Here is a 16,804-nt window from a genome sequence, read left to right as displayed (position 1 = left end):
CAAGTACAAGCTGGGAAGTTTTGATCTGCTTGTGGGTGCGTCTGTTTAAAAGTAAGCAAGGAAAGAGGCAAGTAAAACCAGAAGTGCTTCTAGTTGAGCAAAAAAAAAATTGCTTGGAGCTTTTTGTGCAGAATATTTCTGGAAAAGTAAAGAGAACTTTTGATTGATTACTACCCTGATTGGAGAAGCAATGTTTTATACATATTCTGCAAATAAACAGTCAAAGCGAAATGACTGCAGACCCCACATAGTATAAAAGCATGGGCTTAGCACAGAGGTTGACCATAAATACTTACAACAAAATTGTTTAATGAGGACTTAGATTAAAAACATTACTGTGGTAGTTTGGAAGTCCTGCAGCTGAGCTCACCAAGACAGTCTTCACTCAGGTGCTTTGTAGCTTCTGTATTTACCTTCCTCAAATAGTCCTCTCCCTGAACTGTGCTCCAGGAGTGAATACTGAAGTGCTGAAAGATGCAATTCCCTTGACTGTCTGGCCTCATACCTTATTGAGCTGACATGCTAAAGCATAAGAAAAAGGCTCCTTCTGGAAAAAAGGATAAAGCTAATGACTCCAAAGACTGGATTTTATTTTGCCAATGTATTATGTAGCACTAGGTGACTTTTTAAAATGGAGTGGTCCAGCTGCTTATCTGCTGCTACTCTTCTCCCACTGCTATGCCCCCTCTAGTAGGGAATCTAAGTCCTGTCCTTCCAGCTTTGTGGAACGAGGCAACAGACAGGCAAGAGATTCAACAGAACAAGTGTGAAACCACAGCCAGTCACCCAGCTGATTATCCTTGTTGATCCCCTCAACTGGATAGCCAGACTTCTTTGAGATTAATAGGTGCTTTTTCTTTTCCTTGAAGGTTTATGTTTTTCAACAGTTCGAGCAAATCAGACTCTGCTACTTCCCTTTCCCTCCCATTGCATTTCCTTTAGCAAGGTAATAGGTGAAAAGGGCATGTTCGGTGCCAATACATTGGCAGTAGATTTTCTCTAAATTTCTGTTGCATTTAAAGCCTATTTGCATTAAAGACGTTGCCTAAATTCCTATTGATTCTGGATCAAGAGCAAACCTGATTACTCTTGGAATATACTAGGTCCACCATCCCTCAAGAGTTAGCCTCGTTGAAAATCTGAAGCTGCTTTCTTGGGAGAATGCAGAAGTCATGTCCCCACTGTAGGAATTTAACCCCTTCCAAAATGTTCTGTCTCTGTGTCAGAACACCTCAACTCTAAAGCTTCTCAGTTGTCATGGTTTGACCCCAGATGGCAACTAAGTACCAGGCAGCTGCTCACTCACTACCACCCCGCACCCCAGTGCGATGAGGAGGAGGATCGGAAAAAGGTAAAACCCATGGGTTGAGATAAGAAAAGTTTGACAATTGAAATAAAGTAAAATATACTACTACTACTGATTGTAATGAAAAGGGAGATAAAACAAAAGAGGGGAATAAATTCCAAGAAAGACGAGTGATGCACAATACAGCTGCCCACCCCCCACTGACCAATGCTCAGCCAGTCCCTGCACAGTGATCAGCAGGCCCCAGCTGACCCCCTCATTTATATACTGAGTGTGACGGTCCATGGTATGGAATATCCCTTTGGCTGGTTCGGGTCAGCTGTCCTGGCTCTGCTCCCTCCCAGCTTCTCGTGCCCCTGCTCACTGGCAAAGCGTGGGAAACTGAAAAGTCCTAGACTTAAGGTAAGCATGACTTAGCAACAACTAAAACATCAGTGTGTGATCAACATTATTCTCATACTAAACCCAAACCACAGCACTGTACCAGCTACTAGGAAGAAAATTAACTCTATTTGAGCCAAAACTAGAACATTGGTAAAACAGTAGTGTACATAAAGTGCTGTTTTTTCGTGACTCCACTGAATATGTTATTTACGTTTTATTATTGCATTTATTATGTAGAACTGTTTTAGGTTAGAATTCTATTTGTTGGTTTCCTTGAGCAAGTGATGGCTTTTTTTGTTCATTTTTTTTGGTTTTGTTTTGTTTTTTCCCCACCATGTAAATTTTAATCTGGATCCCTTCTCTGTGCTATAAGGCAATGGGAATCGGAGGAAGAAGGCACTTCTTTTTGGAGGGTGGATGTCAGTCATGGATCAGCTGGCTAGAAAGGTAGGAAAGGGATGTGGTTTGAGAAGTGGGAGAAAGCTGGTGTAGAATGAACTTGAAGTGCAGGAGTGTGCTGTGGGAGAACAACACACCAGCACAGCGTAACAACAGGGCCTTCCAAGCTCCAGAGAATAAACCCCTAGCGTTATAGAATAGTTTGGGTTGGAAGGGACCTTAAAGTATCATCCCCTGCAATGAATACCCTGATGTTGTTTTTGTGACACCTCATGCTGGCTCCTGCTGCCTGTCATCCTGCTCTCTTGCTGGATCTTATTTGTAGCTTTAATTCCCTGGGTGGCAAAGGAAGGTTTGCTTGGGGAGCAAGGGAAAGAGGATACGCAATGGTTCTTAATGAGTTTGGGCAGGGAGCTGACTTCTCCACAGTTTGGGATGATGGGGGAAGAGGGGTGCATACAGAATGTGTGGGCCTGACTTGGGTCTAATTTTATCCTCTAATTTTATCCAGTCTGTGCCTCAGCTGTATCTAGAAGTCCTCCTTGCAGAAAGAAAGGAACTGATCTGATCTAACAGTTTGCAGTCAGGCAAAGGAGCAGTCCTTCTTCCCCCGCTCCTGCTTGTGCAGCCCTGTGTTTCTCTTGGTTTGCCGTTTGTCTGACCTTGGTTTGCCATTTGTCTGACCTCTGGAGGAGTAGATTCATCTTACTAGCCCAGCAGTGAGATGAAAAAAGAAAGAAAGAAAAAAATGAAACTCCCTCTCCTTTGCTGGGGTAGCTTTCTGCAGAATTCCCAAGCTGAAGTGACTTCCCCTGGGTCAGGTGAGCTCCAGAGCCAGCACAAGGGACAGGTCCTGAGAAGGCAAGGGAGAGACACTGCTGCTAGTGATGGCAGTCAGCTATCAGAGAGAGGAGATGACCCAGTCTGACCTTAGCCAGTATCTGCTGTCATTAAGACTGATTATTTTTGAAGGGGAAGTTGAAATATACTTGCTGCAAAATGAGGTCTGATTCCAAAACCTGTGAATTAAAGAGATATGTGGGAAGAGTCACCGTTTTATGTATCTACTTTGTTCTGTTGACTTTGAAAAGAGAAACAGGAGTTTTAACCACTGTGGTGTTTGTGGTGGTTTGATTTATTTGTAAACAGACTTCTTAAGGGGCAAGTTGTTTTTAAGTGTCTGCATTGACCAAAGAATAAAGCTAGTTGCTTCAGTTGTTGTAAATACTTTGGGAATCTTTCAGCCACTTCAGGTGGCTTTGTGACTCTCTTTTCTCTTGTTCTTCCGCTGGCATTATCTTCTGCATCTTGAACTTTGCTTTGCTAGTTAGATTCAGATTGTCTGCTGAGGAAAGAAAATATATTTCAGTTTGCATGAGTATATTAGTTATATTGTAAGAGAGAATCTGAATTAAGGACAGCTGCTCTTGATACCTGTTGAAAAGCTATTGAAGAGCAGTGGGTGTGACCAATTGCATTTCAACCCCATACCAAAGCCACTTCATTAGTGATTGCTTTGAGCTAGCAGGCCTCCTCTATCTTGCCCAACTATTCTTCCCCCTCCCATTGCCTACTTTCTCGTAAGATCATAGCAAAAAAAAAAAGGAAGCAGCAATCATTTGGAAGCTTAGGTTGAGTAGATCTAATAAACAGATGTATGATATCAGTCATGTCCTTCATAGCAGTTGTTATCTTCTGTAATTGCATGGTTCATCTGCCCACTATATGTAAGGCAGTTAGCTCTGCTGATTCTTTGTGGCTTTAGGGACAGCAGCTTTCTCCGAGGGCTCCTACAGTATAATGATTATATGTCTTTTTTTTTTTTCTTTCTCTTCTGAACTTGTCTAGTAGACTAAATGTAACTAGATTAGATGAAGAGGAATTGCTAAGACCTCCTCAAAAGATAGTTTTGGCTAGTGTGACTGTAAGGTAGATGGGAAATGAATCCATTGCCTTCAGCTCTGCAGTGCAGGGGGAGGAATTTCTCTAAGGAAAATGTAGCCAGTAGGGGCCCTGGAGAGTATAGGAGGTAGGTGAAAAGGAGGGGAGGGGAGGGAAATGAATGTTTATCTCAAGGTCAGCAAGAAACAAAATCCTCCCCTGTGACCTGACCGTGGCTGTGTATTAGCAAGAAAGAGCTCATGATATAGAAAGGACTTTGTTTCTGTTGTCTCTAGAGGCCAACTTCTTTGGAAGCAGATAGGCTGAAGAAACAAGGCCTAGTTTTGGTTTTGGGGGAGCTGGTTTGCCTCCTTCATAACATCAGTCAGTAAGCTAGGATCTCAGAAGGAGGTTGGTATTTATTTATAATGACTTAATTGCTACTTCAGGACATATGAGTCTTAACAGACATAGTCTACTATAGCAGTATATTCAAGGCCAAGAGGTCCAAAGGAAGATACAGGAATATGCTGCACAACCATGAGCCATGCCTGGGAGCTGTATCAGGAAAGACTTAAATGAGGGCAGAAAGGAATCTGAGCTGTGGCAGTAGGGGAAATCCTTTGGACCCAGCAGACCAAATCTCCTATTCAGTAATATCCCATACTGTATGTGTGATACTGAGACTGCTGGTTTTTTCATGTATGATTTATATGCAAATTTGGGGTTCATGTTGAGTATCTGGAAACCTAGGCTTCCTACATTTAAAAACCAAGGTGAATTCAAAATCACCTATGTTGAACTTATATTGAATGAGGTAGATTGAAGGAAGAGAGAATTCTCTGCTGCACAGAAACAAGAAATGTAAATTCCACATGTTCAGCCAGTGACTTTCAGCCTTTGACCTCAGTTATCTGCTGCTAAGACTGCAACTAATTGGAAAGAGAATAAAATACTACAGCAATCTTGAATCCTAATGTATGTTGCAATAACGTTATACTTAGCATTTAAAACTTTAGATTTCTTTTTCTTCTCCCTCTCTAAAGGATGAACCTACTAGAAATAATTTTCTTTAATTCCAGTCTACTAGATAAGAGACCTGGATAAAAATGGAAAAATGGAGATTCCTTGGAATGTAAGCAAGAATGAATCCTTAGCAGTGTGGGCACAAGGTGTTTATTGGTCTCTCCTAGTGCAATGGCAGAGCTGCTTATCACTACAGCTAAGCTTCAAAAAGGTGGACCTTCAGAACCTGCAGCTAGCATTGGATACAGTCTAAATGTATTGCAGCACCCAGACATATCCCTGCTCAGCTTGAAGCTAGGAGCCTCAAGGAGAGGGGTCAGCATGGTGCCTGTAAACTTTATCAGATTTGGAGGTGCTGTGAACCAGGTGGCTGTATTTAAAGCTAATAATTTTTCACGGAAGCTTTTCTGTATGGAGTGGAAATAAGCCTTCCCTTGTGATACTGATTTTTCATTTCTATTGGTAATAGTTAGGGAATAAAGTATAAAGTGCTGAGGTGGCAGCTGTGGTAACAAAGCGAGGTATTTGCCCACTGGATACTCACAGGTGATGAGGAGGATATACCTTTGCCTGAAATACAGGGATGGGTAGATTCTTTCAAATTCTTTTAGGCATAATTGAGGTTTTAATTTGGTTTTGCAAATGTAATATTGCATCCTTCTTTTCCTTAAAGTTTATGTCTTTTTTTTTTCTGGATATATGAGCTACTGTGATGAAACTGTGTAGCACCTTTTTTTTTTTTTTTTTTTATATAGCTATCAGCAGGTGTCAGCAATTTAATAATAGGCATGCAAGAACATGTAACCGCTGATGAACATTGTCCAAAAAGATTCCCTCTGCTGTTCTGGCTCTTCTTCTTCATTCTCCTTCAGTGTGATCCTTTTACTGTAACACCTTTAAAATTTGTGGGAGGTTGTAAAAAGATTCTTAGGTGGATCCTCAAGTCAAACCACTCTTCAAATTGCTTACATAGCATTAATTTGCTTGAGACCTGGGGTGCTAAATATAGTGGGAATGCTGAGAAGCAAACTTGGTGCTTTACTTGGGGAGTATACAGACAGTATATACCATACAGTTGGCATGGTGGCTCCTGTGGTCCCAAGAGCTTTATGTGATAATGATGTAAGTAATTCTCTGGGACAAGACAAAATTTATCCGTTCATCAGTGATGGGCCTGGGTTGTCAAGTAGGTGAATTTACCCATTTTGCTAACTACACCACTTTTGTCTAAAGGAAATGTTTTTTGCATCTACTCGCCCTAAGGTATTCTCCTTTGTGCCCTTGTACTCACAGGGGAATGTACCGTCCTATTTTTGTCTTGTGTATTGTCTCAAGGCTCCTTGTAGCTGCTCAATGTGTCTGCTAGACTGGTGCTGCTCCAGTTACAAACTGCTGCAGCTCAGACTCTAACCATCCCTTTATGCATCCTGTCTTGCACTCACCCCTCCAAAAAAAACTATGAGGAAAATAAATTAAAGGCCTTCTCATTTTATATTGTTTTAGGAATCATAGTATACATTACATATATAAGAGAAAGAGAACTTGACTTTTTTGTCTAATGCCAACCTGTTCCTGATTATTTATCTAGCTACTCTTTTATTCCATCTGGTTATCTAACACATAAAATCTTTAATACTATCTTAATTTGCCTTGATTTAAGGTTTTTGTTTATATTGCCCAAAATAGCTCTGACTCCTAACTGAGAGAAGACCTGGATGAGGAGGAAAGATACAATTCACAGGTAACCACTTCATGCTGCTCCTAATGTTTATTTGGCATCCATAGTCTGTGTTCCCCTTTCCCACTTAGATCCGCATTTTGTGCACACATCTGCAGAGGTGCAGATGTATTATTCTAATCTCAGACAGGGCTGTCTGCCAGGCAGAGCGTATATATGAGCTCTTAGCTATGTCTATGGCAACACTTCTTGAAGTTATTGAAGGTAATCAAATGCACAACAGTTTTCTTCTGCAGAAACCTGGTATGCTTAATGTGATGACAGAGACTGCTGTAGTTTCTGGTAAATTCACCCAAGGAAGGGCAGGTGTCTTGTTTTACTAGATGACTTCCCCTCGATTTCATGGGAGAAGACAGCCATAAGGATCTCTTGATGCCACTGATGTCCTCACAAGTCTCACTTCTGCTGACAGCTATGGCTAGCATCCCCTCTGTCCTTCCTGGCTTTGAAAGTCTTTGCTACCCATTTGCGGAATCCTTTAGAAGTAGAGTCTCTGCTGCTGTCTTGAGAAAGGGGCAGGAGCACAGCTGCTAAAAATAGAGGGGAGCTTTGGTAAGGGTCAGGTATTTAAAGAGACTTGCAGGATCAGGGCCTGCAGGTGGTTTAGGGGCTATGCCAGGGTGTGAGGGGAAAGCAGCTCCCTTACATGTGTGAACAACTAAGGTGCAATTCTGTAGCAGTTAGCAGTAAACCTTTACGTTCCTGTCCCATTAGTATTGTGGATGGCAGGGAACATGACCTTGCCCTTAAAACAGTGTTTAGGGGTTACCACAGGCATAAATAGGATTGGATTGACACAGGTCCAGCTCCATATAAAACTAATAATCAGAAAGTTCTAGCAGTAGGGGTTTAAATCCCCTGTAACTTGCAAAAGGCATTATCTGTTAAAACAAAAGAAATTTCAGACTAAAAGCAGCTGTGTTTGGACCTACAAAATAGTAACGAGAAGAGATGGGGAGGCTCAAGGAAAAGAACATAGAAACCAAGTAGAAAGGCAAATCTGATGCTGAGAAAAATTGCATTAATATAAAGTAATTATGGGAATGGCTGACTGAGTGAATAGTACTACCTTGGTTTGGTCCTGATAGTGCTTGCAGAGAAGCTGTCGATAGCAAAGAGGCAGGAGTCTTTCAGCTACATGGGTTGGCACAGTTAAATCTCCTAATTCAGACAAGAGACTTCAGAAGGTTGTGTAGACTTGAAGGTATTTTGGGGTCTACAATGCAAGAATGAATAACGTGAGGCTTTATCCAAGAAAATTAGGGAAGCTGACATGCTTGTAAGAGTAAATTATAGGTTAATGTTGTGCAAGTAATCAAGCATTTTGAAAGCAATCCTAATGTATAATTGAGAATTGTACCTTGCTGCATGCCTTCAAAATTTTTTTTTTATTTTTTTTTAAATGTTAACTCCGTATGCTGGTTTGGGCTGGGGTAGAGTTAATTCTCTTCACAGTAGTTAGTGTGGACTGTTTTGGATTTGTGCTGGAAACTGGATGTTTTAGTTATTGCTGAGTAGTGCTTAGACAGAGTCAGGGTCTTTCCTGCTTCTCACCCCACCCCACCAGTGAACAGGCTGGGGGTGCAGAACAAGTTGGAAGGGACACAGCTGACCCTAATTGACCAAAGGGATAGTCCACACCGTATGACATCATGCTCAGTATATAAAGCTGGGGGAAGAAGAAGGAAGGGGGTGGATGTTCAGAGTTGGGTTGTTTTGTCATCCTGAGTAACTGTGAGGTGTGATGGAGCCCTGCTGTCCTGGAGATGGCTGAACACCTGCCTGCCGATGGGAAGTGGTGAATGAATTCCTTGTTTTGCTTTGCTTATGTGTGGGGTTTTGCTTTACCTATTAAACTGTCTCTATCTCAGCCCACAAATTTTCTCATTTTTACTCTTCCAATTCTCTCCCCTATCCCACCAGGGTGGAGCGAGCTGTGTGGGGTTTGGTTGCCAGCTTGGTACATTACACTCGGTAAAATAAAGATATTACCTTAAATGGCTCCCAGTTGATTTCCTTTGTTTGAAAATGAAATTTTTTACATTAAAAAAAAAAAGTTGCCCTCATCTGTGTTTATGCATCTGATGTGTTAAAACAATGCCAAAGCAGTTTATTAATCATGCTGCCTAAGATGTCTAAGATAAGTACATTGCTGGTTCACAGCAAATGGTAATTATGTTTCAGGTTTTCCTGTGACAAAGACATAAAAACATTTGATTTAGTTTTTTAAAATCTCAGTATTTGCTTCCAGAATTGCTGGTTAATTAATCATTCATATGTCTTTGCTAAATATGAGAATGCTTGGCTTATAAAATGATTCAGTCATGTAAGAGCTGTAACTGCAGTGAACAACAAATTCAGAAGCTTGTTATGTCAGAAAGGAGGAGGAGGAACTTCTGTTTAGGTCTTGCCTTCACAGGAAAGGAAACACTGATAGTATGTGTGTAACCTTGCACTCATGAGCGGGCATCACATTGCTTTGAAAAGATTCATATTTGAGATCTGATGACTAAGTGGTGGTGGGCACAGCTGCTTTAGAATCAGAGATAAAGGGAAGAAGGAAAACACATCCAGAATTGCTATGTGAAAACCTTGCTGACATGTAATGCTGTCAGAACATTCATAAAAAGCAGAAACCCTATTCAGTATCAATCAGGTACGTGCTATATTGAATGAAATATTTATTATTTTAAATGTTGCCAAAGCTCTGTAATTGATAGCTTGTGGATTTATGAACAATAGCCTAAATGAAATGAGGTAGTTAAATTACTGAGAGTTTTTGTTTTGGTTCCAGTGCAAATTTGTTCTTAAAGTCTAACAGTTTATGCAGATTAAATGATCTTTCAACAGGTTTGTGTTTTAAAAATGCTTTGAGGATTCAGAGGAAGTTGTGGAAGTTTATATATTTTAGGACTTTGGCTTAAGAATCTAATTAGGATAGGATTGCTGGACTAGAAGCAGAAGGAGTATTTTTGAGCACACATTAGGGGCTTGGGTTTTTTAAGGTTTTTGGAAAACTGCACAAATGAATATGCTAATAAAAGGTAAAAGCCATTTCTTACAATCATAGTATTTTTTAGGACCTGATCCAAAGCAAATTGGAGTTATTGGAAGTCTCCTCATTGACTTGACTGGACTTTGGATCAGGCTTTTCAAATTCCAGGTCTTACACTGATAAATGTCTGGGGTTTTGTTCTTACAGTAGCTATGTCTACCTAAGTAGTTTTCCCATATTAGTCAGTGATACAGCTTTACATTCTTTTAATGAGAACTCAGTTTTGAAAAGCAACTTCCTAATTAGACAGGAAGATACAAGCCTGTTTCTTAAGTTTACTTTTGGCCGTGCTAAAAGGTATATTTAACAATAACTAAAGATGGGACAGCACATGCGTAAATTTTCATCAAACCCATCACAACATCTGCCTGAATGCTAGTAAAGACTTTGGGCTAGCAATGACAAGAATGATCTGGTCTTTTTATCTTGGAGGTTTTATAAGTGAGGTTTTATTAGAGAAAATAAATTTCAAATTGGAGAGAGCAAATTATGCAATTTAGACCTTGGAATAGCTGGTAAATGTGCTATTTCTTTTTGGGAAAGGGTTCAGCCTTGTCATATGGAAAATGATGCACAATTACCATTTATGTGCAGAGAAAGTTTTGATATGGTTATGGGTTGCATGAGAAACCACTTTTGAATGTAAAGTAATTTAGCATTTGATTCTGATGTACTGAGTATTACCAGCAATGTTTTCTCATCCGTATCCTTGAAATTCTTTGCTCATCTGTTGTCTCTGAAAGAGGGGGAGAAATCTTAAGACTGAAGTAGGATGCCTTTACTGAATCACAAATATATTGTGTATTTTAAATTTAAAGTTTTAGAACTTTTATATGCTATTTGAGAACTTTATCGAAATTCCTCTTTGTGAACATAAAGTTTAAACACAGACTCACTTCTCTTTCTATCCTCCTTTTTGCTTTCCTTTCTTTCCTTTCTTATATCTTTCTAAATAAGATGTAACTTACATTTTGCAGATGCAGTGACAGTAACACAGTATTAAGAGGAAGACAGCTGTAGTGTCTCTATTCTGAGACTGGTAATTTTGTGTGTGTGAGTGAACAGCTCAGCTTCCTCAGATTTTTATTGTTGTTTCTCCTCTGAAAGTCTTAGACCTGAAGGGATGGACTAAATCTGATGCTTCTTTACAGTTGCTCTCTTAGGTGCTGTAAATTGTAAGAATAGTTAATGGAGCTTCAAGTGTTGCTGGAAAAAGTGGAATCACAAAAATTATTTTATATCCCAGTGAATTTCTTTGTTAAACTTCAAATATCACAGGATGAAAATACCCATAGTTTCAGAGATATTATTAAAATGTTGCAATTGCAGAATTGCCTTTATAAGTCAGGCACTGTATCTTATGATGATATTATGATAAAGAATGTATTAAAATATGATCATTAAAATCACTATACATCCATGTTAGTATATGATCTATTTAGATACTTTTTATTTTAGTTCTGGTTCTTGAATATTAACTTAAAGGTACAAGTAGGAAAGAACTTACAGTGAAAAGGAATGGTGATCCATGAGGCTGAATAAATTTTATATCCTCTATGTTATTGTGCTTTTCTTCAGTTATCTGCAACATGCTTTTGCTAGCAGCAAGAAATATTCACATAGAAGAGTTTGGTGATCCGTTCTTCCAGAGGCAGGAAATATGAAGCTCAGAGAACAGAAATCCCAAAAATAATTTCTCAGATTTCTTTTTAATAAGACTAGAAGGATATTAAAGTTTTGTCTTAATTAACATATTAGACAAGTGTCTGTGTGAATCAACAACAAATTTCTTACTCAGTTAAGACAGAATTTTACTCACAGTAAAAGACCGGTTTTCATACCCAGGTTAATGATGAGACAGATCTAGAACAACTTTTTTTGTTTAAGGGGCTAAAACAGATACACAAACTTTTGTTACCTGTGGACAATGTTAAACACACCTGATCTGGGATTTCATGCAGCATTCTAACAGTGTTTCATAGCTTGAAAGGCAAGAATAAGCAATACCTTGGTTTCCGTGTTGAATATTTCAGTGAATTAGTGATGATGAGGGAAAAGTTACAGCATAATTACTAATTTGTCATGCAGCTGTAAGTCTTAAGTCATCAACATTGGGTATGAAACAACTACATTGCAAAACCTTTTTTTAAAGAGGTTAGAATAAAATTGCAGGGGTAAAAATATTTAGTCTTGAATTTTCTGTTAATGTTAAGATGCATAGTGAAATGAATAAAAGTAAAATAGTATTTTACATAAATTCCAAATAAGGAAACAAATTGACTTATAGCTAAAACCAGAAAAACGGCTAAAACTGTACTGCATTTCATACATATTCATATATAGATTTAATTTTTATCTAAGTACAGAAAAGGTTGGTTATTCAAGTTTTATGACTAAAAAGACAAAAGTTTGCTTTATGCAGTAAAAGGTAAGGCAACCACATACTGGGTCCTTACCAGCCACATATTTAAGAAGCATGTCATTTGGATACTGACTGAAGCAAGACATAAGCTGGATGCTCCTTGCTGTCACAGTCACACAAATGAAGCAAGTCTCTCAGTGTCTCCCAAAGCACTGTTCAGCTCCGCAGCTTTAGTGGCAGCCTGAGTGGCAGTGATGGAAAAGGCATCTTCTATGTGGCATGTTTTCCTTGGACAGACACAGCAGACTGTCTCGAAAACAAAGCTGAAAAGTGCTATTAGTTGAAGATGCTTTTAGGCTGTTTGCTTAATAAGACCACTGGTGAAACAGACTCTTTTGCTACATAAATTAATCCTACAGCATGAAAAATTTGCATGGTAAAGAGACTGTCTGGAAAAAAGCACAGTAAATGAGATGTTTTATTTGCAGGATGAGAGAGGGGAATAAGTGTACATTGGTCTGACAGGAAAAAGTCTGCTGCTTTTTCAGCACCCTTTGGGTTTCTGATTCCCTGACAGCATACTTACAAGGAAGGTTTTCTTATGCCAAAGATAACTATGGTTATCACAGTTGTCTCTCAAGCTTGTAAAGCAAGAGGTCATTTGAGGAGCCTGGGACATGGCGTGCTCAAGAGAACAGCCAATGCATCATGTCTGCTTAGCCAGGAGACACCAAATCCTCTGTTCACTGACATACGTGCCAAATAGAAAGTCCCACCCTGTGTTTTGGAGCTGTTGCAGGTCAGATCTTTGGGTGATATAGCATATGCTGCAGAAATAAATTAGTTCACGTCATTTGTGGATATGTCTTGTTTGTCTACCTACCTATCTAATCTTGTTGTCTATGGATTGCCGGGGGATCTAGGTTTCAGGGGCAGTTTTGACCTTACAGTATTGTCCGCTGGCCAGAGGGCTCTTAATCTCATCACAGGTTTTAATGCCTAGTGGTGGACAGCTGCTGCCAGGGAAAATCTCTCATCCTTACTTTCCTAAGCAAGCAAGACAGTCAGTCTCTCTCCCTGAGGGAGTAGGAAGTTTCAATTCCCGCTCTATTCCTATTGCCTGATTTACTTGTTTTTCTTCACATATTGACTTTTTTTTTTTCCCTCCTTTTCTCTCAGATTTCTGTCTGGCATGAGTGCGTTGCTGCTGGCACTGCTCTGTATATCCTCACAGACCTGCATGGGGGAACTGCTGTGGGAACAGGGAATAAATGAGGTGGTATTTTCAGTCCCCAATGTATTTATTTTTAATATGGGAGATATAAGAGTAAGCAGAAAGAACTTGACTGAAAGGTTCTTAGCCTCTGTGCCAGCTCATATCTACACGATACCAATAACTAAAGTTAATCAGTAATCCTCCAAGCTGTGTAAAAGTCTTACTAGGCAAAATGAGGCTATTTATCCATATGTATTTCCCTTTTTGATTGTAGATCACAGAATCCCAGCATGGTCGGGGTTGGAAGGGACCTCTGGAGGTCACCCAGCCCAACCCCATGCTAAAGCAGGGTCACCTACAGCAGGCTGCACAGAAGTGCATCCAGGGGTGTTTTTAATCTCTCCATAGAAGGAGACCCCACAGCCTCTCTGGGCAGCCTGTGCCAGTGCTCAGTCACCCTCAAGGTAAAGAAGTTCTTCCTCAACTCAGGTGGAACTTCTTGCTGTTTGTTCTTGTTGCACTTTGTGCCCATTGCCCCTTGTCCTGTCGCTGGGCACCGCTGAAAGAGCCCGGCCCCGTCCTCTTGGCACCAGCCCTTCAGGTATTTGCATACAGTGCTAAGGTCCCCTCTCAGTCTTCTCTTCTCCAGGCCAAGCAGCCCCAGCTCTCTCAGCCTTTCCTCAGAAGGGAGATGCTCCAGTACCTTCATCATCCTTGTAGCCCTACAATGGTTGAACGTGGCACTCCGTTTCTCAGCAGAGTCATACAAATTAAGTAAGTTCCTCAGTACAGGCTTTGCTAATGACTAGGAAGTAATGAGGTGGAGGAAGGCTCCTGTATGCTTGTTCCAGGCACTGCAATTAAGGGAGAAATGGTGTCTGAAGGAATTAATTCTTCCTGGATCCGGGGAACTGGTGTACTCCCTGCTGTTGGCACAGAGCTATGTTTTAATTAAATAGTGCGTGCTGAGAGGCCCATGTGTACTTCAGGGATGTTGGCTACAGAGGTACCTCCCAGCTCCATGAAAATCTGAGTCCCAGGTGTAGGCCAGCCTGTACCGCTCTTCCCGCCCTTTCTTGCACCAGAGGTAGATGCTATCTTTTAATAATACTGTTCTTATTGGACAAGGGTATATTCTGTGTACTGGCTTCTGCCATGATACTTCTGTGGATTGAAGTGTGATTACAAAATCCTCAGATAGATCCTTGTAATTGTTACTTGTGTAATAGTTTTAATACATGATTCTTTTCTAGGGAAACATGCTTAAATCTTCATGCAGAAATTCAAATATTCTTTTTGATTGAATACATATTGAATGTCCGTGCTGCACTTTGAAGTAGTGACATGGAGAGTAAGGGAGTTAAGTCTCTCAGTTTGCATTTGTATTCTTGAGCAGGACAGCAGCTTTCCATTTCTGGTCTCTGAATTCCTAAGAAATCCACATCACAGAAAGCTTAAAATCCGTTCTGAGGTCTGGTAACATGTTAAGGGTCTACAGACTGAAAGGCTACACACTGCTGTAGTCCATCTTGACTCTAGCTTGAACTGAGACCTGAAAATCTTTTCCAGTTCTGTGCATACCTTCTAGTGAACTAATCCCGTTGCAGTATATGCAAGACAGCTGTTTTCATGTACCATGAAGTGTTAAATGCTGGCTGTCGTTGGACGGGACACACAGCTCTTACGTTCTTGAACAAAGCTGACAAGATGGCTAGTGTCCATGATCCTTTGTATGTTTCATTCTCTCCAGGACAGGTAAAACAGAATTTCTTCTGCTATGAATGCCTCCAGTAGTGGGAAGGGACATCTGGAGAGCAACTAATCCAGCATCACGCTCAAAGTGAGCTCAGGTCGCTCAGGGCCTTTTCAGTCAAGTGTTTTAATATCTCCAAAGATGAAGGTTTCACAGCCTTTCTATCCTGTTCCTTAATTCTCACCATGGAGGATTTTTTCATATGTCCAACTGGAATTTCCCTTGCTCTGACACTTGTCTTGGCTTGTGCACTTTTTCTGAAAAGAGCCTGGCTTTTTTGCCTCTGTAACTCCACGTCAGGGAGTAGCAGACTTCAGTTACACCCTCCTGGAGTCTTGTGTTCCTCTGGTGGAACAAACAAGAGTTCCCTTGGTGCCCCTGTGTATGTCATATGCATTGAGCTCTGAAATACATTTATAAATGTTTAGAATAACCTAGAAGTTGTCAGTGACCTCAGTAACAAAGGCTAAGACAGGCCAAAGAGAGTGCTCGTTTTGCTCAAGTGTTTTGACATATTCTTGTCCATGTGTTTTTAATCTGCAATATTTTCTTCAGGGGAGGTCTTGATCTCATTGACAACAGGCTGTTATTTTTTTTGCAATGAGTACAACACCTGAGGTCCTGACAGATAGCTTTATTTTTATTTTGCTTCCCTATCTGTCCCCTATTCGTTGCACCTAGTCCTTTGAGGTAATAATAAACTTGTTTACTTATGTGCCTTCTGTTGGCAGTATCTGCACTGCTGTGTTTAATGAGTAATAACTTTTTCACAAAACTTGAAGCACAAGTACCATTTTATGCATCAGGAATGACTTTCCTTTAATGATCAGTTTTTGAGAAAATGATTCAGTTTATTGTTGCAGTGAGTTGCTTAAAATGTAACTTAGCAGAGTATTAATAGAATGTAGTGCGTGATGACTGAGGGACTCGGGCTATGGGGTGCTGGAATGCATGCTTGCTGAATCACTTCTATTGAAACGAAAGGAAGAATGATTGCACTTTAAGCCTAGCAGAGAAAAAGATCATCTTAATTCTCTATTGCAAAAAAAGTGTTTACTCAAAATATATGACTTACCTAGAAAATTCTAAGCCTGTTATACTGTATGTTGATGGAAAGGTGCCTGAGAACATCCATCACTATATTGCTTTTTGCGGTGTTGTGTTTTTCTAGGAAAATATTTTGTATTATATTTCCAAGAAGGCTCTAAAACATGGCAGCCTGCCCGTTCTACTTATTTTTTCCTCTTTCCAAAACTAAAACAAACAAACAAAAAACCCTAAAAAAAATACTGTATTAGTTATTTCAGTCAAGGCTTTTAAAAAGATACTTGTATAGGTAATGTGTAATAACTGGCTTTTCAGTTTGTTCAAATGGGTCAGCTGGCTTAATTATTTACCCGTGTATCTGTTTGACTATGACATCTAAACCAGTTCTTGCGCCTGATCTGGTGTGTCTTGCATTGGTGACTCTCAAGATACACTTCAGTACATAGAGCTGTTTAAAACAAGAAACCCAATTTTCTCTGGTGGAGAACATTGATAACATCACTTTCTTTTTCCTACATCCTCATGGATAATGGTATCATCCTCTGGGTACTGGAGCCAATGGAACTGTTTTTTCTTGTGCCAGATGTGAACCCTGCCTGTAGTGTCTTAGATTTGTGAATGGTAAGTGTTACTCAAG

The 16,804-nt window shown here is 40.1% G+C and overlaps 1 protein-coding gene across 3 annotated transcripts in view; it reads left to right on the top strand.

The window, feature by feature from the left end:
• ESR2 (estrogen receptor 2) overlaps positions 1-16,804 on the top strand; it is a 90,814-nt gene that overhangs the window by 38,756 nt on the left and 35,254 nt on the right. Inside the window, exon 1 of one of the 3 annotated variants that reach the window (XM_055802731.1) lies at positions 16,543-16,788. The exons of 1 other annotated variant lie outside the window; for it this stretch is intronic. In XM_055802731.1, coding sequence (XP_055658706.1) covers positions 16,786-16,788 — 3 coding nt within the window. In that variant the 5' untranslated portion in view covers positions 16,543-16,785. Of the gene's footprint in view, positions 1-16,542; positions 16,789-16,804 lie in introns of those variants that run through there. One more of the 3 variants, XM_027793076.2, reaches the window with a different exon arrangement.

This window comes from Falco peregrinus, chromosome 1 (genome assembly GCF_023634155.1).
Source record: "Falco peregrinus isolate bFalPer1 chromosome 1, bFalPer1.pri, whole genome shotgun sequence".
Taxonomy (NCBI): Eukaryota; Metazoa; Chordata; class Aves; order Falconiformes; family Falconidae; genus Falco; species Falco peregrinus.
This window is presented reverse-complemented; position numbering and strand designations above follow the sequence as displayed.